Here is a 22295-nt window from a genome sequence, read left to right on the forward strand (position 1 = left end):
AATATAACCATATTTAAAGGCAGACTTACGGAAAGCTCTGCACAATATAGAGGCGCCAACGTCGCGCCAGGGAGCGCCACAATCACGGAAGTGTTTTCCTGCGCAGATCACGAACCGCCTAGAAAGCGATCGTGTAATCTTCCACCAGGACTCACACAAGCGGCAGCTCAAAAAATGGTTCAAATGGCTCTGAGCACTATGAGACTTAACTTCTGAGGTCATCAGTCCCCTAGAACTTAGAACTACTTAAACCTAACTAACCTAAGGACATCACACACATCCATGCCCGAGGTAGGATTCGAACCTGCGACCGTAGCGGTCGCGCGGCTCCAAACTGTAGCGCCTAGAACCGCTCGGCAACTCCGGCCGCGGCAGCCCAACGCATGGTCATAGTGAGTGTTTTTGCCGAGCTCCCGTCCTGGACATCAGCTGTCTGCAAAAGTAGTCAGCACCTCCGATAACAGCCCGCAACAGGCTACCGAGTCACCTCATTTGCAGCCACGAGCGGTCGCCGCCTGCCTCCGACCACATTCTCATTGATACAACTCCGCATTCTCCATGTTCTGCTACGACGTCAGCATGCAGCCGTCGTTCACCCGGCGACCACGGCCTCGCTTGACGCCGTGTGCCATCTACATCTATATAGATATTCTACAAGTGACCGTAGGGTGCGTAGCGGAGGGTACCCTGTACCATTACTTGTCATTTCCTTTCCCCTTCCGTTGGCCGGGGTGGCCGAGCGGTTCTAGGCGCTACAGTCTGGAACCGCGCTACCGCTACGGTCGCAGGTTCGAATCCTGCCTCGGGCATGGATGTGTGTGATGTTCCTAGGTTAGTTAGGTTTAAGTAGTTCTAAGTTCTATGGGACTGGTGACCTCAGAAGTTAATTTCCATAGTGCTCAGGGCCATTTTTCCCTTCCTCTTCCACTCGCAAATAGAGGGAAAATCTACTGGTCACACCATCGTCCTATATGCGGCCTCCTTTACAGGTGAACCACTCTTTCCTAAAATTCCCCAGTCAACCAAAGTCGATCATTCGCCTTCTCTACCACAGTCGTCACATGCTCGTGCCACCTCATCTCGCTCTGCAAAGTCACGTCTAGACATTTAAACAACTTGACTGTGTCAATCAGGACACAAGTAATACTGTATCCGAACGCTACAGTTTCAATCTTCCTACTCATCCGCGTTAACTTACATTTTTCCAGATTTAGGACTAGCTGCCATTCATCCAGCAACTGGAAATTTTATCTGTGTCGTCTCGTATTTCCTACAGTCTCTCAACTCCGACACCTTATCGTACACCACTGCATTATCAGCAAACAATCGTAAATTACTGCCCGCACTATCCGCCAAATCACTTCTGTATATAGAGAACAACAGCGGTCCTATCTCACTTCCCTGGGGCACTCCTGACAATACCCTTGTCTTTGATGAACACTCGCCTTCGAGGACAACATACTGCGTCCTATTCATTTAGAAGTCTTCGAGCTATTCACATATCTGTGAACTTTTCCATATGCTAGAACCTTCGTTAACAGTCTGCAATGGCGCACCAAATGCTTTCCGGAAATCTAGAAATATGAAGTCTACCTTTTGCCCTTCATCCATAGTTCTATCATCTGAGAAAAGGGCAAGCTGAGTTTGTACAAGTGATGTTTTCTAAAACCACGCTGATTCGTGTACATAAGCTTCTCAGTCTCAAGAAGGTTTATTATATTCGAACTGAGAATATGTTCAAGAATTCCGCAGCAAACAGAAGTTAGGGATATTGGTCTGTAATTTTGTGGGTCCATTCTTTTACCCTTCTTATATATTGGAGTCACCCGCGCTTTTTTCCAGTCGCTTGGGACTTTGTGCTGGGTGGGAGATTCACGATAAATGCAAGATAGGTAAGGGACCAATGCCGTTGAGTACTCTCTGTAAAATCGAACTGGGAATCCATCCGGGCCAGGTGATGTATTTGCTTTCAAATCTTGCAGTTGTTTCTCTACCCCAGGTATGCTTTCTACTATGTCGTCCATATGGAAGTCTGTTCGATGGTCAAATGACGGTATGTTTGTACTATTCTCCTGTGTGAACCATTTCGTGAACGTGAAATTGAAAACTTTGGCTTTCGTTTTGCTATCTTCAACTGCCACACCGGATTGGTCAACAAGGAACTGAAGGGAAGCCTTAGACGCGCTTAGCGCTTTTACATAGGACCAGACTCTTTGACTCCCTCGGTCGTCAACAGACCAATGTCTTATGGGACTCGTCATTCACAGACGCTGTGAGAAGTTTTCTGTATCAGTGATCAAACGTAGGTTTCCTATTGGTGAATACAGTCTTAGCTTTATTTCTCGTCGTCAAACAGTGACTTTTATTTTCTTGTTACTCCTGTACCATATTCAGTGATACAAAAAGCATTATCCAACGCTACTGGTGGCTTATCAATAAGTATATTGTTCCCCTTGTGCTCACGGGCATAAAGCAAACTTATATTAGCGTGGTTAATAAGCATTGCTTCATCGGTAAAGAGCGCACATTTAAAAAAACGTACGGCTGCCTCTCAGTTGCTGAAGGGCAAACCGAAAAAATTCTGTATGACTTTCGAAATCACGGCCTTCGAGTGCCTGATGTGGTGATAGATGATAGGGATGGAAATTCTGTCGATGCAGAATGCGAATGACACTTATCTGGTTGACTCCGCATTCCTTGGCAATATATCTCGTACCAGTGTAGGATTCATTAACGTCGTAGCCAGAACAGCTCGTTCGTGTTCTCTGTCAGCTGCAGTCTTCTTTCTTGTCCTCTTTTTGACGTTCAAATAACCTGTCAGACACTGGCGATCGGGACAGATAACCCTGTATCGGTTTACTGTTTTTACGACGTTTCTTTCACATTAAACATATAAAAGTAGTATATCCAACTTTTCCTCATTGGTGTACATGCCCGCACGCAACGAATGTTAAAGCAGAAATGAGCAGCCTGCAGTGAAGAAAAGTAAACAGGCAAATGTGTTGACTTCTGACACAGCATAGCATGAGAGCTCTCCTTGGCAGTGTTTGCACCGCTAATGCCGATTCCGGCCACCGTGCTCTCAAAGTCTAGGACATTTCTCGAATTCTTTTACGACGGGTTTCAACGTCAACATTGACAAACGCTGTGTCACTCTAATTGTCTTCTCAAGAGCAATCGACTGCAGCTACAAAACGTATACGGTTACATTAAGAAAAAGAACTTACTTCAATATCTGCGGTAATATCATCGCTAAAAAAGTTACCAAATAAAAAATACGTTCGCCTTGATACTCTAACATCTGCAGAAAACCGCGTTTCGATATTTGTAACCATTCACGAAATGAAATGGGTGTTACGTCTTACGTGACTCACCTTGTATAAGGGGCCATCAAAAAGTTTCCGTTTGAGGGCGTTGCTGAGGCGTATATGCAGCGTAGAGCGGCTAAGGTGTCGGCACATGAGCATCAACATGAGGGCAAGGGATTAGCGTGGGAGTCATATCTTTCCAACGTGCGTATAGTAAATAAGGAAACGTCAACTAAATCGACGTTATTACCAAATGCGTCTAAACAGGACCAACATGGCGTTATTCATTTTTGGCCACTGAAGGACAAACACTGCTAGATATTCATCGGAGAATGAATAATGTGTGTGAGACACAATGTGTGTCGAAGACTACCGTTGTGAAATTGTGCGGCAACTTTCGTGCTGCTCGCGATTCGACACAAGACGCCGAAGAAATGGTGGAGCAACCCAGCTGGGAGACACTCGAGCACCCACCCTACAGTTCTGTTCTCTCCCCACGCGATTATCATGCCTGTTGTCCCTTAAAAAAGACCTTGAATGTTCAAAGATTCCTGTCGGTCGAGGACGTGCAGCAGGCAGTTACGGGCCTCTGCACACAGCTTGGTACGGCATTTTACCAAAGGCTTATTTTAGTCTGGTGTATCGTGGAATGATTGCCTCAATGCTCACGGTGATTTCGTCTCGTTAACGTACTGATTCTGCACTGCATGACCTTCGAACTGAAACTTTTTGATATCACTTATATAATCGATTTGTTTCAAGTAGGTATACTCCGCAGTCCATGTGACAAGCGCCCCAGAGAACAGGCATATCGTTCGCTCGACCGCAGGATCAAACATACGTATCACGTACTTTCAGTCAGGAAACTGGCTGTTTGCAACAAGACAAATACCAACACGGAAAGTTCTACGACGTCTGGGATGCACCTGCCTATCAGCACGACCACCATTGATGCTGCTTTTCCTGTCGCAGCAGTACAGAAGCCGCGCCGACCGCTGTTCGTCCAGCGACAACACAGGACTCAGTATTGGTATCATATCAGCCTTTCAGACGAATTCCAGTTCTCCGTATAACACAATCAGCGTATCCGTGTGTGGAGGCTCAGAGGAGATGGAACACCACCAACCTCATAGGAGGCCAGCACGTGGCGTAACGATGGTTGCTGCCATTGGGTACACAACACGACTACCTTTGGTTAGCATAGCCAGTAATCTGCTCTTTAGCAGTTACGTTGCTGGTCCTGATCGGTAGCTGAATAGTCAGTTGTGTGTGAGTATTCGTAGACGGCTTAGTATCATGTTTGAACATTTATTTCTTTTATGTTTGACATGTCGATTACTGGTGAAGTTCACGACACGTGTAACACCACTTACAGTACTAATAAAAATATTATGTAATGTTATAAGGCGTAAGATCGGAAGATAACAACCCAGCCGTGCCGAAACCGGTTATCTGTATCTAATAGGTGCTTCACTAGTGACCTTGTTTAAAAGTTTCTTCAGAGTCCACAATGATACAATGTCAGGAATATATAAGGCTGCGTCCTAATTTCGAGGAGTCCCTGGCCTTATCTTTTAACAAGATAACGCAAGACCGCATGTAGCTCGTGCTGCCTGACCTGCCCCATTATAAAGGGTGTTCGACCGTTGGTCAGGTCAGTAAGTTCTCCGCATTCCTTGCGTACTAAAAAAATCACGTCATGAGCTGCCGAGAGACTGGAACGCCATCCCCTCGTCATCCACTACGACTGATGAACTCTAGCATAGAGTGAAGAGCGTGGAATTACGTACTCACATCTGTCACTCAAGATCATTTCGATTCGTTGTCCAGCAGGGTTACAGCCGTTGTTGCTGTCAATGCGGCAAGCTGCGTATTCAGATTCGCATCAAAAATGGTTCAAATGGCTCGGAGCACTATGGGACTCAACATCTGAGGTCATCATTCCCCTAGAACTTAGGACTACTTAAACCTAACTAACCTAAGGACATCACACACATCCATGCCCGAGGCAGGATTCGAACCTGCGACCGTAGGATTCGCATCCTTTTACCCGCAATCCACATACAAATTTAATCATGTATTCTTCCTACTGACTGTATATGTAGATTAAGGAATATTTTACTTCCTGGATGAATTTTTTAATCTGCAGCGGAGTGTGCGCTGGTATGAAACTTCCTCCCAAATTAAAACTGTGTGCCGTACCGGGACTCGAACTCGGGAAGTTTGCCTTTCGCGGGCATGTTCTCTACCCACTGAACTTCCCAAGCACGAACCACGACCCCTCCTCACAGCTTTACATCCGCCAGTACCTCATCTCATGCATTCCAAACTTCACAGAAGTTCTCCTACATACCTTGCGGGACTAGCACTCCTAGAAGAAACGTTATTGCGGAGACGCGGCTTAGCCACATTCTGGGAGATGTTTCCAGAACGAATTGTTCACTCTGCTGCGGAGAGTACACTGATATGAAATTGCGTGGCAGATTAAAACTGCGTGCCGGACCGAGAGAACTGTTACGCAAGAGAAGTTCTGTGACTCCTGTGAGCACTGGTCGTGTGTCATCCTTGGGTAGCTCAGTCGGTAGAGCACTTACTCGCGGAAAGCAAAGCCCCCGAGTTCGAGTCTGAGTCCACCACAGAATTTTAATCTGGCAGCAAGTTTCCATATTTTGTTATTTTCTTCCTCGTGTTTTATGGCCAACAATATAATTTTAACGCACTGAAATAGGTAGTTACTTTAAATAAAATATGGATTCCTACTTTGCACAAAGAGATGAATTCTAGCTATCGATTTATTATAATAGAGAAAGGTTTCGCCTGTTCGAGACTATCATGTGAGTTCGGCATTACCTGACGGAGTGCACACAGCTCATGATTTCCCTATAAATACCGACCCCTTAGGTTTTCTTCTAAGATGGTGAAGATTTCCCTGCAGAGGTGTATGTAATATTAGTGAACAGCTATACCCATCGATTCTCTCTGCCCGGACGTTTCAACAGAAATAAAATAGTTCATAACCTCACTGTATTAACACCACTAGAATGTGTGAGACAAACGAAAATAAGGCTCTATCCCCTCTACATCAAAATGGGTGTCCACATGTGCCTCCGAATCTGTCTTCTAATGGGTACTCTATATGAGTGGCAGTGTACTGTCGCATGCGTCCTGCTGTTACGGTGCTGCTATGATGGAATGGTCGTCATCTGTTATGATATTGGTTAGCCAGCGCAAGATACTTAACGTTTTAGAAGCGCCGCTCTCTGATAGACTGTGTCGCTTCGTGATCCATACAATATTGTTAAACGGAAAAAAGCAAGATTGAGGTTTAACGTGACATCGATGAAGAAGTCACTGTAGATGGCGCTCAAGCTCTAATTGGAGGAAGACAGGAAAGGGAATTGTTCGGCCCTTCTAGTTAAGTCGTCTTGGCGTTCGTCTAAGTGATTTAGGGAAAACATGGAAACTTGAATGTGGATGGCGGGACGGGAATTTAAATTGTCGTCCTTCCTACGGAGACCCATGATTTCCCGGCACTATTAGTAATAGAAATCAGGTACTGGATTGTAAGGCGTACCCAGGAGCATATATAGACTCAGACCACAATATAGTCGTGATGAAGAGTAGGCTGAAGTTCAAGACATTAGTCAGGAAGAATCAATACGCAAAGAAGTGGGATACGGAAGTACTAAGGAATGACGAGATACGTTTGAAGTTCTCTAACGCTATAGATACAGCAATAAGGAATAGCGCAGTAGGCAGTACAGTTGAAGAGGAATGGGCATCTCTAAAAAGGGCCATCACAGAAGTTGGGAAGGAAAACATAGGTACAAAGAAGGTAGCTGCGAAGAAACCATGGGTAACAGAAGAAATACTTCAGTTGATTGATGAAAGGAGGAAGTACAAACATGTTCCGGGAAAATCAGGAATACAGAAATACAAGTCGCTGAGGAATGAAATAAATAGGAAGTGCAGGGAAGCTAAGACGAAATGGCTGCAGGAAAAATGTGAAGACATCGAAAAAGATATGATTGTCGGAAGGACAGACTCAGCATACAGGAAAGTAAAAACAACTTTGGTGACATTAAAAGCAACGGTGGTAACGTTAAGAGTGCAACGGGAATTCCACTGTTAAATGCAGAGGAGAGAGCAGATAGGTGGAAAGAATACATTGAAAGCCTCTATGAGGGTGAAGATTTGTCTGATGTGATAGAAGAAGTAACAAGAGTCGATTTAGAAGAGATAGGGGATCCAGTATTAGAATCGGAATTTAAAAGAGCTTTGGAGGACTTACGGTCAAATAAGGCAGAAGGGATAGATAACATTCCATCAGAATTTCTAAAATCATTGGGGGAAGTGGCAACAAAACGACTATTCACGTTGGTGTGTAGAATATATGAGTCTGGCGACATACCATCTGACTTTCGGAAAAGCATCATCCACACAATTCCGAAGACGGCAAGAGCTGACAAGTGCGAGAACTATCGCACAATCAGCTTAACAGTTCATGCATCGAAGCTGCTTACAAGAATAGAAAATTGAGAATGCGCTAGGTGACGAGAGGCAATTCTGACGTTACGGCTAATAATGGAAGCAAGGCTAAAGAAATATCAAGACACTTTCATAGGATTTGTCGACCTGGAAAAAGCGTTCGACAATATAAAATGTTGCAAGCTGTTCGAGATTCTGAAAAAAGTAGGGGTAAGCTATAGGGAGAGACGGGTCATATACAATAAGTACAACAACCAAGAGGGAATAATAAGAGTGGACGATCAAGAACGAAGTGCTCGTATTAAGAAGGGTGTAAGACAAGGCTGTAGCCTTTCGCCCCTACTCTTCAATCTGTACATCGAGGAAGCAATGATGGAAATAAAAGAAAGGTTCAGGAGTGGAATTAAAATACAAGGTGAAAGGATATCAATGATAAGATTCGCTGATGACATTGCTATCCTGAGTGAAAGTGAAGTCGAATTAAATGATCTGCTGAACGGAATGAACAGTCTAATGAGTACACAGTATGGTTTGAGAGTAAATCGGAGAAAGACGAAGGTAATGAGAAGTAGTAGAAATGAGAACAACGGGAAACTTAACATCAGGATTGATGGTCACGAAGTCAATGAAGTTAAGGAATTCTGCTACCTAGGCAGTAAAATAACCAATGACGGACGGAGCAAGGAGGACATCAAAAGCAGACTCGCTATGGCAAAAAAAGCATTTCTGGCCAAGAGAAGTCTACTAATATCAAATACCGGCCTTAATTTGAGGAAGAAATTTCTGAGGATGTACGTCTGGAGTACAGACAGCATTGTATGGTAGTGAAACATGGACTGTGGGAAAACCGGAACAGAAGAGAATCGAAGCATTTGAGATGTGGTGCTATAGACGAATGTTGAAAATCAGGTGGACTGATAAGGTAAGGAATGAGGAGGTCCTACGCAGAATCGGAGAGGAAAGGAATATGTGGAAAACACTGATAAGGAGAAGGGACAGGATGATAGGACATCTGCTAAGACATGAGGGAATGACTTCCATGGTACTAGAGGGAGCTGTAGAGGGCAAAAACTGTAGAGGAAGGCAGAAATTGGAATACGTCAAGCAAATAATTGAGGGCGTAGGTTGCAAGTGCTACTCTGAGATCAAGAGGTTAGCACAGAAAGGAATTCGTGGCGAGCCGCATCAAAACCAGTCAATAGACTGATGACCAAAAAAAAAATTAGTAATAGATAAAATAATTACATGAATCATCGATCGCTATATCATTAGTTAAGTCATTTTCTGTCTTGAACCTCTTTTTATATTTTGTACAACGTAACACGGTTTGGTTTAGGCCAAAAAGCAATCACACTAAAAGAACCTCAATATTCAGTATCTCATTTGAGTCTGACCTACCTATCTCTACCATGGACTCTTGCTAGGTATTTTAATTCATTCTGGTGATAGCTTAAACCTAAGCAACTCAAGGTGTGTAGTTTATAAAATGAAAAAGCGATAAAACGAATGATTATATTATTATTCTGACCAATACACCACGTTGCTCCGTAGTATTTTTACTGAGAAACATAAAATGATGGTGGTGAGTATCGAGTCGTGAAGATGCACCGAGTGATTAAGTTCAGGTGCTTGTTGAATGACGTCTCTTCATTCACAGATGAAAGGTACAGTAGCGAACGAAAGATGGCATCTACAAAAGACACTACAGAACTGAATGTTGCTCTCGTGAACCCTTACAGCACGAAAATAACACGAAGGAAGCTCAAGCAGCAGGGAATTACTGGGAGAGCTGGAACTGGCTGTAACATGAAATCCTGTGCTATGGGGCATTGGGAGAAAGTCATTCGGTAAGACGAGTTCTGCTTCACACTGTTTTCAACCGCTTCCCAATTTGCGCGCCAATGAAACATGGCGGGTCGGTGATGATTTGGGTAGCAATACCGTGGTATTCCAAATGCCCCATTTTTATTCTGCAAGGTCACTTTAGTGTCAAGGAGTATGTGAACGTTTCGGTTGATCAGGTTCCAAGACAACAGGACCTCAGTTCATGCAGTTCGATTCCTCCAGGACTGGTACTGTGAGCACGAGGATCCATTATCACGTCTCTCACCCCTACTCCCCCCCACCCCCACCCCACGCCATTGCGGTCACCAGATCTCAATATTATTGAACCTAACCGTCGCGGTATACATCGCGGAGAAGAGTGTCAGATCGCTATCCACCTCTATCACCGCTTTCTTAACACGCCTGTATTTTGCAAGAAGAGTGGTATTGATTCTCTTGAGAACCATACGGGATCTCCATTTATCCATTCTGAGCAGTGTGCGATTTGCAGGGGGGGATGGGGGGGATTTCCCCCCCTCTGCATCAGACCATCCCCTCCTCTGGTTTTAGTTTATGCATCCCAACCTGGGATATTTATTTCCCACGCACTGGAGTAAAACTTTACATATAATTTAAATTTGTGGAGCCGAACACTGAAAGTTTTTAATACAGCCTTACTATTAATACTATTAATATGTTTGCTTATTAATTTGGAAAAAGTGTTACGTAGTAGTTAAGCATTTCAAAACATTTAGAACTAAATCATCATTCTCATGTTGTCATTGTTGCTTTCGTCTAAGGTGCGTCATCCGTTTACTTGCGAGCTTACGAGGGAAGTAGTGTGGCAGACATACCGCAGCTGTCGTACCGCAGAGTTGGGTGAGCTGGGGACTGAAAGTTCCATCCCGGGCCCTGACACAGGGTGGTGACCGGCCAGGTACCTGTGCGAACATTTACCGTTAGGCCACCTTTTGGCAGCGGTATGGCGCGGACTAACGCGCCTGGGACGAAAGCACACATTACTAAATAACGCACCATCGTCTGCTTCTAGTTCCTAGGACACTATGTCGTGGACCTTCTTTAAATACTCTTCTCTTCCACCATCGTTTTCTTTTCCTTTGGTTTTCATTTCCATTGTTAGCTGCATGTACAAGTACCAAGTAGGCCGCCGCTGCGATACTTTATCATCCTTTATACTGCAAAACCGACACACGTGTGGCACAAATTCTGTTGCTTTGGTATAAATTAACCTGCCGCATGCAACGTACGCCGCCAGATGTTGCCTGTTGTAGCATGCTACAAGACGACGCACGCCACATTTCCGTAACATGCCACAATGTTGCAAGACGTCGCCCCAGCGTAAACGAGGCTTTAGAGCCACGTCTGTATTGTATGGTGGATGTGATGTGTTGCGTACGAAACTAAAACCTGCAATCAGATCCAAACGTCGTGGAAAACTGTGAAGAGGTGTCATCCTGCAGCAAGATAACGCTCGCCCACATTCTGCCAGACGGACAGCCGACGCAATAAAGGAGATTCGAGGTGCTGGATCATCCACCATACAGTACACACCTGGCTCCAAGTGATTTTCACGTGTTTGGACCATTAACGGGAGCACTACAGGGAAGAAGATTTGAAAGTGATGAAGACGTCATTGCTGCGGTGCAAAATTGGTTACAGATGCAACCGAAAAACGTATTTTCTGATGAAATTAAAAAGAAAAATCTAGTAAAACGCCGGGAAAACTGCATTGAAGTCCAGGGAGGTTACGTAGAAAAATAACGCGTTTCAGTTTTCTATCATCAGAATAAGTACAGTTTTTCACATATGTGCCTTTACTTTTTGAATTCCCGTCGTATACCTGTCTGTAGATGATTTTGTACATAAGCTTTACCTACAATATACTTTTAAAGATATAACAAGGGATGGCTTTTCTGATAGTGCATACGCGTGAATAGTGAGTTTCGGCATTAACATCTATTTATAAATAACTGTTTATCCATGGGTAACGCCACGGTCCAAGCTAGTAACATATGTAATTATACTAACCCCCTAAGACATCCCCCCCCCCCCCACTGGTAAAAGCACAAATCGCACACTGATTCTGAGACGTTTCGAAGCTGTTTACCAATAGTTTTCCTACACCGTATTAGGTATAGTTATGTGTTGTGTTTGCGATGTTTCCATGTTCTTGTCTACTTTTTCCGTTTGTTATTTAAAAAAAGAAAAGACAACGTACCACGAAGGAATTATCCGAATGTGACAGAGGCGTGCACGTACAGACAAACAAATGATTACAACATCAGAAAACTTGGATGGTTTATTACAGAGGAAGAGCTTCACACATTGAGTAAGACAGTAAGAAGTTGGTCCACCTTTGGCCCTTATGCAAGCAGTTGTACGGTCTGGCACTGATTGCCAAACTCTGTCCAAGTGCTGCGTTTTATCGTCAAAATCCCGAACTGGTTTGAGGGCCATCCTCATAATGCTCCAAACGTTCTTAATTGGAAAGAGGTCCAAAGGTCTTGCCTGCCAAGGTAGGGTTTGGCAAGCAGGAAGACAATCAGTAGAAACTCTAGCTGTGAGCGGTCGGGCATTATCTTGCTGAAATGTACGCCCAGGATGACTTGCCATGCACGGCAACAGTACGGGGTGTACAGTGTCGTCGACGTGCCACTGTGCTGTACGGCTGCCGCGGATCACAACCAAAGAGGTCCTATTGTCAAATGGATTGGCGCCCCAGAACGTTACTCCTCGATGTCAGGCCGTATGTTGGGCAACAAATACGTTGGTATATCACACTGTCCAGAGTTTCTCCAGCCACGTCTCGCTGGTCATCAAAGCTCAGTTCGAAGCGGAATTCATCACTGGACACAATTCTACTCCAGTCAGTGCGATTCGAGGCCAAAGAAGTCCAACAACTTTATCCACCAATGACAAGCCGAATAACTGCTAGCAAAATGGCCAGAGGTGGACAAACGTGTTATTGACTTGCTCGGTATGTGAAGCTCACAAATGAGTCACCCAATTTTTCTGAAATTTTAATAATGAGTTTCTCTGTACATGTACAGCACACCTATTGATTTCCGTTCCACTCGCATAATTCCTTCGTGATATGTCTGTTTCTTTTTTTTTCAGTATATTTCAAATGAAGAATAAAGTGATCTCAGAAAATATCCTTGAAAAACCTCCGAAATTTCGTCAGTGGAGTTCAAGTTAACCCTAACCTAACATTAGCAAAATTTAAATGATAGGAAATCAATGAGTGAAAATGGTATAAGAACAATAATGCGCGTATGAACAACGAATGAGAAATATGAGGCTTTCCATATTTAATTTTCGCGTTTAATAGCAGACGTATGACGTGCACATCCATATGCACACATATATTGTTTTGGTGTGTATGAAAGGTCAAATGGCCACATGTGTCTGACGCTTGCGTTGCGTGATATCCATTACAATGAGGTATTGGGAGTTAACAGATTTTGTTCTCTTCATAGCGCACGTCAGGCCGAACGCGATCGGAAATTACAGGCGCACGCTGTGTTCACTGGGAAAATTGGTTACCAAAATTCCTTCCACTCATTACGTAGTATTTAGTTACAAAGGTCCATCCTCAAGAATTTTTATTATCGTTTCAGTAACATTCTCGACCATGTTTATGTTTAGCTCAACATTCCCTACGTCTTTTTAACACGTATTTATTAGCTTGCTTCATGTCTGTTTTTCGATACAAACATTGCAATTGAGTTTAAACTACCTTCCCGATTAGTTAGAGACTTGGGAGGAGTAAACAGGTGACAATGAAGTATAATGCAGAGCACCGCCTGTCCAACTGGAGTTCCTGCCCGATGGATGTGCTTAGCATATTGCGTTATAGTCCCTTCCCTGCTGGCGCAAAGTGTGTAAATTACCTGCTACAGAAAGAACCTGCGACAACTCACTCTCTATTTCTTGTGCCTTTGTCACGCAGGTTTCGCAGGGTCGGCATGATTACGGTCGAATTTGGCATGGTTAACTGAACGGGTGGCCAGATGCTCTTCCTGTAGCCAACCCGTACCCCTCCACCCCTCCCCACCCTCAAGACGGAATCAATGTACCCCAGCCGCCTGTGTTAGTATAAACATGAATTGGTGCGAACGAGTTTCAAATTTCTGCGGGTCATGTAACTGAGGCGGGACATGGGGACCAGCCCAGTATTCACCTAGGAGGATGTGGAAAACCACCTAAAAACCACATTCCGGCTGGCCGGCACACCAGCCCTCGTCGTCAATCCGCCAGGCAGAATCGATCCGGGAACGGCGCGCCTACCCGAGTCCAGGAAATAGCGCATTAGGGCTCTCGGCTAACCTAGTGGGTTCTGCGGAAACTCACTGTATTTACGAGTGTATGTGCACCTCTTGAATGCCTGAAACCATTTCTACCAAACTGGGCACACATATCATTTACAACGTTGAAAAAATTGAAGTGACATTAAGACCCTCCTCAGCACCATTACAGCTGAGGGAAGGGGTAAAAAAGAGGTGTTATAAAAGCGTAACCAGGGCCGGCTGAAGGAATTTCAACTAAATTTGGTATATACGTCACTCATTTTACCAAAATTTTATTAGTTAGCTCTCTTGTCTGTCTGTCTGTTAAGCACATATTATGTAACTGATTTTAAACTAACTTGCAGATGAGCTAGAGACTTGAAACTTTCAACATAGCTCAGAATTGGACGACAGTGCCACATTAACCTGCTTCTTTGCGTGGTGTATGGAGGAGGGTAGTTTATTTACCACTGTTTTCTCTTCATGAGCTAAAGATTTGAAACTTACAACGTATCTCATAGTTGGACGATAATGCATTATTAATTCTCATTCCTGTCTGGTGTGTAGCGAAGAGTACTTTGCTACCACTGCCACTTCCCTCTTTCGGGTTCCAGTCGCCAATGGTTCGTGGTAAGAACGGTTGTTGGTAAGTTCTTAGTCCTTGAAAATAGCCACATGTCGCACCTAGTATTTTCATTTACCGGTTTCGCTCGTCAAATTAACAAGAGCACCATCAGAATATACAGTTGAAAGTTTACTGAAAGGACTAAAGATTGCATTTAAAGTTGTCCGACAGCTCTAAAGATTAAACTGGTTCGACTATAGTACTTAAACTTACGTTTAAAGTACAGTAGCAAATGACAACATCGACAGCGCCAAAGGTGAATGCCTGCTCTTGCTAAAAAGATTGTTGGACAATCCTAAATGTGAGCTCAAGCTTCTCTTTCGCCTTCACAGGTAGGAGGAATCAATATGTTGGTTGATTCAGATGAAAAGAAACTGAAATAAACTTGAAACTTACCAAATTTCTCTGTTGTAATATCATTAAGATGTTTTAAATATATTGAAAAATTTCACACATACAAGACTACAAAGCAGAAAATAATTATTTAAATAAAAGTAAGTTTTTAATTTATCACTTTTTAAATCAAACTAAAAGGTATATAATAATTTCAACTAGCCCCATTCACAGACTCACCCAACACAGATAGTTCTGATAATTTATGATTATGAATTTTTAATAGCTATAAAAGGATTTAATGCAACACATAATTAAGGCGTGGATAGTTCACCCCCTAATTATTATCTGTTGTATGCGCCCCATCTTTCCCATTATAAACCTCACAAGCATTTTCATAGCTATTAAAAATAGACAATCAAAAATTTTCAGAACCATCTGTGTGGGCTTAGGAATCTGTGTGGTGCTAGGAGAAATTATTTTATACTCTTTAGTCTGGTTTAAAAACTTGAAGTACTAAAAATTTGTTTTTATTTAAATATTTATTGTTTCTGCGTCTGACGAAATCTGTTTCACATAGAATGTATCTGTTTTGCTAACTTGAACTTGGGCAATTATTAGAGCGTTAGGACTCAACTGGAAAAAATGTATATCATAACTTCTAAGTTTCATTCCCTTGCCAGCCAGAGTGGCCGAGCGGTTAAAGGCGCTACAGTCTGGAACCGCACGACCGCTACGGTCGCAGGTTAGAATCCTGCCTCGGGCATGGATGTGTGTGATGTCCTTAGGTTAGTTTAGGTTTAAGTAGTTCTAAGTTCTAGGGGACTTATGACCACAGCAGTTGAGTCCCATAGTGCTCAGAGCCATTTTTTCTTTTTTCATTCCCTTGCCTGCTACGGACGCAGTAGCTGACATCTGGCATTTGTTGTATATGGGCTTTGCCCACTAGAAGCCGATTGTTTGGTCTTTCTCTCATCCACCTAAAGCGGCTTGTGACTGAAACCTCCTTAAATGCTGTGACTCTTCCATGACGACAGAGATTTCACAGCAATACTTGCGAAAAGAGTTGGCAGCAAAAAACATCAAGAGGAGTGCTGCTAGCGGGTGGCGAGAAACGATCAGCCAAAATGCTTACATTATGCTCCTGAGACTAACTGACTGAAAATATTCATTGTATGAATACTGTTTAGGAGATGGCAGCCACTCTCTCTGTAGGAGGAAAGTCATGGACTCCCTGGGGCGGAAGTGATGTCTAAGGGCTTAACATTACTTGATAATCAGTGATCAAAAAATTTATTTTTAAAACACGGAAAGCCCACAACAATTAGAAATAATGCTCCTATACCCGGGGCTTATCTGCGTTGAACACCAATCTTCTCGATGGTGACTTGAAGTCCGATGTCTTTGTGTCACTTGTGACGAACTGATTTTGTTCTGTTAAGCTACCTTCCTTTGCTGCAATTATCGTGAGTGCTAGTAGTTGTTAGGAGGAGATGTACAGAATGTTTGTGGTGTACGTTTTCGAGTCCAGTGGTCGAACCTCGGAATTTTTGTGACTGCACTAAGAGAGCTACAGATCATTAAATCTCTAATATTCGGAGCAAAGCATCACGTAGTTTGTCTCGCGAGCCACAGAACGCGTGGGTTCCGGCCACGACCTCTCCGACTACGAAACAAAGGACGTTTCAACATCATAGGAAATTTCGGATACCAAATCCTGTGCAGATTTGCTGTTACCGATGCTCTCGCTGTGGCATCATTTTACACGTACACGGAGCAGTTGGGTACGTATATATATATGTGAAAAACGTAATTTCTATTACAAATAGTTATGTACCTCTTCTTCATGTTTCTCTCTCATATTTAAGATTTTCTATAGCGTTAAAGTAACGTAATTAACATAAAACTTCCGCCAGCAACCAACATCAGTTTTGAAGGGCAGTACTTCCTCACCAAAACTATAAAATTGGGGAAAATAGCGTTTACTAATAGCACATTAGAGGACGGCTTCAGCTAGGGAGCACTTAACTTCCTGGTTTGCAAAACTCGTATCATCTCTAGCAAACCCAAACTCCGATAACGGGACTGAAAATATGTATCACTGTAATACGTAGCAGAAAGAACAATGACGCTGAAATTAGGTGGTGAGTGAGAACTCGTTATTTGTAATAGTTCGCGAGTATTGTGTGGAAGATGACAGACGAGATAAGAAGTTACAAAGTATATTTCTGTGACCCTGAACGAGCACTAACTGCTACGCCACTGTTGTCAGGGATGGTACCATGTTCGTGAAACTTCGGTTACTGAATGTTTGGCCTTCACGTTGGGTGCATACGAGAACTGCAATGTATAGTAGCACTACTGATTTGCGACGTAGTTACGTTTTGGATTCTTTACGTACTTCAGTGTTTGATTTGATTTGGACACCCAGAAGACATGTCTGAAGGTGCAACTGCATAATCAATCATGTGAATTAATTATCAGCAAGGAAACAGCTAAATGATCTAGTAACAGTAGAGGAGAGCAGATTCTTTTGGAATAGGTAGGGGGACATTGAAACACAGTGAATATTTCGTGTTAGAGATACAGTGTGTTGGTGAGAGTAATATTAACTCCCCACAGGCTGCGTTGACGTCATAACATGGCTGATCGTTGTTAGTGTTAGCTATGCCACTATGGTAGTTCATACGCACAGCAAAAGCCTTCGAAATTTTTACAGGTATGAGTTCTTTATTTGACGTTCTGAAGTATATTTGACATTAATATAGTACTATATCAGAATTTACGAAGATTTTATGTGATATATCTGTATTTTTTATTGGCTACCAAATATTCATTCACCGAATTGGCGAAGTTATGTTATACAGAGGGTTTCACAGTGGTGAAGTTTATGGACATTGAAAAGTTTCACAGTCTTGTCGACAAACTTCTAGGGGTGACAGATCACTCCATGGGAAACAATTTTTGTTTCACACAAATTTTCGCACGCGGTTCCCAGCGATGGCATACTACCTACCCTAGTAAATTTACATTTTTGGAAAGAAAATCATAATACTGATTGTCACTAAACGGAGAGAGATATTTTAGAAGCGAAGTGCCTATGCCTTGCCGCCTCTTACGGGCATAACCAGACACGTGGCGCCGCTGGGAAGTGTCAATGGTGTTCCCTACGTCTTGATTTATCACCCTTAGATGTTTGTCTCGCGGCCTCTGAGCCAACCTGTAATTAGCAGGGGATTATGAATGAGGACTGGGAGGTTACTTAAAGCATTGGGATCTAAAGGCCTATCAACGTCTGTAGAAGCAACTGTAGAGCAAATAAAATCCCAAAGCAGTAAAAAAAATAAAAAACTACTGACTTCAGTTATTCAGACAATGAGGAACTGCAAGACCCCACCGATGAAGATGGAGTCCAGCAAGTGGCGGTACAGAATGCATAATGTGTGGGGCAATATTTACCTGCAATGTTAGGAGAACTATGTACAATCTACGCAGTGCAAAATGTTGGACCACGAAGAACATTCTGGCTGTTGTGCAGATCAGAACATTTGCGATTTTTATCTCTGAGTAAACCCTTCATTGAATATTGTTTCTATTTCAGATTCCCATCCCTCCCCCCCCCCCCCCCTCCCCCAATTTTTCTTTCAGTTTTCTGAAAATTACATGTAACTTTAAGTCTAAATGAAATAAATTTCTAAACTGATTTTAAAGGATAGTTTTCTAACAAATTTAAGTTAAAAATATCTTGGATAAATATATTATGTGTTATTCATTTAAAACAGAACATAATGCAATAACCAATCTCTTTCCTCCATGTTAAGGGGTTGAATAGTATTCCTTTTTGTACACACTCTGTCAGTAGCTTTCCACATGACACGACGGCATGTACACTATTAAACCTGTATGGCAGTAACTTTGAAGATACATGGTTATTCTACCTGCGACGCTTCAGAAGACGGTTACGCAAAAACAAAAAAGAAATACAGAAAAAGACACATATCAATGGCTAGCCCAATTCTTCGAATTTCGGCCCGTAATACGCCCAGTGACATAGTTACAGAGAGCAGGCACGTCAAAACATGTAGAGAAATCATACCCTCCGCACTGGCGCTTGTATTAGTTCGCGCCTGCTGATAGACAAGCCAATGAAACAGGTTTCCAAAGCGGGATGCTGACATTGCCCCTTCCCTGGGGGTGGGGAAGCAGCAGTAGTGACTTCAATGAATTGCATAATAGCGTAGGATTCCACGGCCAGAGTCACTCGACATAAAAATTTTCTGGGTATGATACAGCGTCATACTGCATATAACTAAGGTTTCGGCCACGGTTGTGTCGGCTTTCTTCTGGGTCTAGCTATGCAGTGTCTCTTTTATTTTCTTATTACTATTTACTGCGCATGCCATTACGTCGAAATTTTAAAAAGATAGTTCATTTCATTGGTCACTTAACGAAGAAGGAGAGGGAACTTTATTTTAATTGCATGCACATGCCCATATTTACGTGTGAGTTAAAATGTCGGAGAGATACCACTCGTACTAATGCTTGTCCATTCTCCCTTTTTTGTTGTTGTTTCTGCGCAATCGTCTTAAACCGTGGAGTACTTATGAATAACCCCACATGACACTGCCGTATAATTAGAGCTGTGCTCCACCAAAACAACAGTTCGGTAGTTTTGACACAGTGTACAAATGACGTAGTAAACAGTAGGATTGCCGGTAGTATTGGTAACATTAAGAGAGAAACAAACACAAAAACACAAATGACTGTGTAAGAGAAAAATTTGCGCTTTTTTTTCTTTTGTTTCTAGTGCACGTAATTAGAACTGGACATCATTCAGTGTTAGTCCATTATGCATATTTATCGTTACAGCATTTTGTAAGTGATAAATCTGTTGATAGCGCAACTTCTGTACTTTTATGTAACTAAGGCAATTATTTTTGATGCAAGTATAGTTTACATGGGCAAATATAAAATATATATGTAATTATAGTTGCTACATTATATTGAATAGAACGTTCTTCATCATCCCAAAGGCAAGAAGAGTTTCTTGTTATTGTTGATAAATGCGAAAATTGTTTATGAATAACAAAAACACATGTTTTATGAAAGTTCGATGAAGTATTGAAACGATATTTGACATACACATATTTTTGTTTTGTGTTTTCTCTTTTTATTACTTTTTTTTTGTTTTGCCTTTTTTTGAGGAAATTGCATTTTCTACAGCTATACGATAAATATGTATTGTTTTCTTTATTTTTACTACAACGTTCCTCTGCTTCAAGTTACGGATCAACAATTTTCGGATAACACCTGAAATAAACATTGGCAATTTCAATTTTCCTCTCAATATTGCTTATTTTTAAGTTACCATATGGAACAAAAATGTGCTGTTGGTTACCAAGCGATTTATACCTCGTCAGTCAGTTCCTAGACAGCTCACCACGTCCGGTTTCTAGGGGGATCTGGTAAGACATTGATCGTACTTGTGAAGAATGCGATGATTATGACGTAACGCCCGACAGTTATGCAACACAGCTAACGTACAGGTAGCGCGGATATCACCTTAACTGACCAAAGCTACTAGGAAAACTACGGTTATCTACGTTATTTTTTGTAGTCTGCGGTAGCAACTATACATATAACGCTTCTATGCGTAGAGTGAGTGAGTGAGTGAGAGGCTGTGACGCACCTGCGCGAGGCAGACGCCGTCCTCGCCGTCGGGCGAGCAGGCGGCAGTGAGCGGCGGACGGTCCCCCAGGGCGGCGTGCAGCACGATGCAGACCCTCTGGCGCGGGTGGCGGCGGCCGCCCAGCGCCGCGACGCCGGGCCCCACGTCGGCGGCGGCGGCGGTGCCGGTGCCCGCGTGGAACAGCACGCGCAGCTGCGGCTGGTCGCGCGGCAGCTGCGGCCGCACGATGTGCGCGCTCACGTCCAGGCGGCGCGGCGCCGCCCCCGCGGCCGCCGCCGCCACGGCCGCCGCCGCCGCCGCCCCCGCCGCCGCCGCCGCGTCCAGCAGGCTGCCGTTGTGCTGCAGCGTCGGCAGCGGTGGCTGCGGCAGGTCCAGCGGGTCCGGAACCACGTAGCGCGCCGGCACCTGACGCACAACACCACACAATACGTCTTGACTTCACCAACACAAAGCTGGCTTGTTACTTTTTTTTTTTTTTTTTTTTTTTTTTTTTTTTTTTTTTTTTTTGGCCCTTGTGCAGATTCAAAACCGTGTGCCGGTCCGGCACACGAACTCTGAGCTTTCACTAGTAAATCTATTAGGGCCGGTCATCCCGCTAGTAGGATGTGTGTGATGTCCTTAGGTTAGTTAGGTTTAAGTAGTTCTAAGTTCTATGGGACTGATGACCTCCGCTGTTATGTCCCATAGTGCTCAGAGCCATTTGAACCATTTGAACCATCCCGCTAGATTAGCTTATTCAGTAGAGCCTTTTCCCGAGAAAGGCAAGAAGCGCAGATTTGATTTCTGGTCCAGAACACAGCTTTCATCCGCTATTAAGTTTCAAAACAGCGCCACACCATTGCAGAGTGGAAATCCTCCTAGAAAGATAGTAGATTAATAACTTGCTATAAAATGTCGACCCTAGGATATACTGGTTGGTTATGATTAAAAAGCAACTACTCACAGACGTTGCACGTGGGTGCCATTATCGTAGGGTATAGAAACTTGGTAGATATTTTAATGCGATAATGCGTGACTGATTTACTCTGGAAAAAAATTAGTTTCAGTCTTAGCCAGCAGGGCAAATGTCACGCTATGAATGCAAAAACGACGTATAGAAATGTTTCCATATGTAATGGATTAGGAATGGGACGTCGGCAGAAAAGGTGAGACAAGTGAGAAAAATGTAATATCGATGTTATTATTAACCGCCACTCTCATAGTCTGTTCAATATGGACACCGGAGATATCGACGAGATACAGCGCCAGATTTGCATCTGGTGCCCAAAATTTGAACTACTTTTTCCAGCTTAAGTCGGTTTCGCATTAACGCATTTGAATATTTGCAAAGTGGAGCTGCCATACGATAATTACAGCCCACAATGGACTTCTCTGAGTAGGCTCAAATGGCTCTGAGCGCTATGGAACTTAACTTCTGAGGTCATCAGTCCCCTAGAACTTAGAACTACTTAAACCTAACTAACGTAAGGACATCACACACATCCATGCTCGAGGCAGGATTCGAACCTGCGACCGTAGCGGTCGCGCGGTTCCAGACTGTAGCTCTCTGAGTAGCTGCGCTTTAATTATAAGTACCGGTAGACATCTTCGATACTTCTGCAATGTATTATAAAATCCATGAAATTTAAATGTAAACCGTAATGCATATATATTACGTCACTCATTAGGTCCGGAGAATGCACGCGCTTTTCTCAAGAGACTGTCTATTGCTTCTTCTA

At 43.2% G+C, this 22295-nt stretch overlaps 1 protein-coding gene across 1 annotated transcript in view; it reads right to left on the minus strand.

Annotated features, from left to right (window-relative positions):
- The window catches only part of LOC126439376 (transmembrane protein 132E), a 242407-nt gene that overhangs the window by 203632 nt on the left and 16480 nt on the right, over positions 1-22295 (minus strand). Inside the window, exon 3 of the mRNA XM_050090568.1 lies at positions 20578-20982. Within this exon, the coding sequence (XP_049946525.1) occupies positions 20578-20982 (405 nt within the window). The remainder of the gene's footprint in view (positions 1-20577; positions 20983-22295) is intronic.

Source organism: Schistocerca serialis, chromosome 1, assembly GCF_023864345.2.
Source record: "Schistocerca serialis cubense isolate TAMUIC-IGC-003099 chromosome 1, iqSchSeri2.2, whole genome shotgun sequence".
NCBI classification, from domain to species: Eukaryota; Metazoa; Arthropoda; class Insecta; order Orthoptera; family Acrididae; genus Schistocerca; species Schistocerca serialis.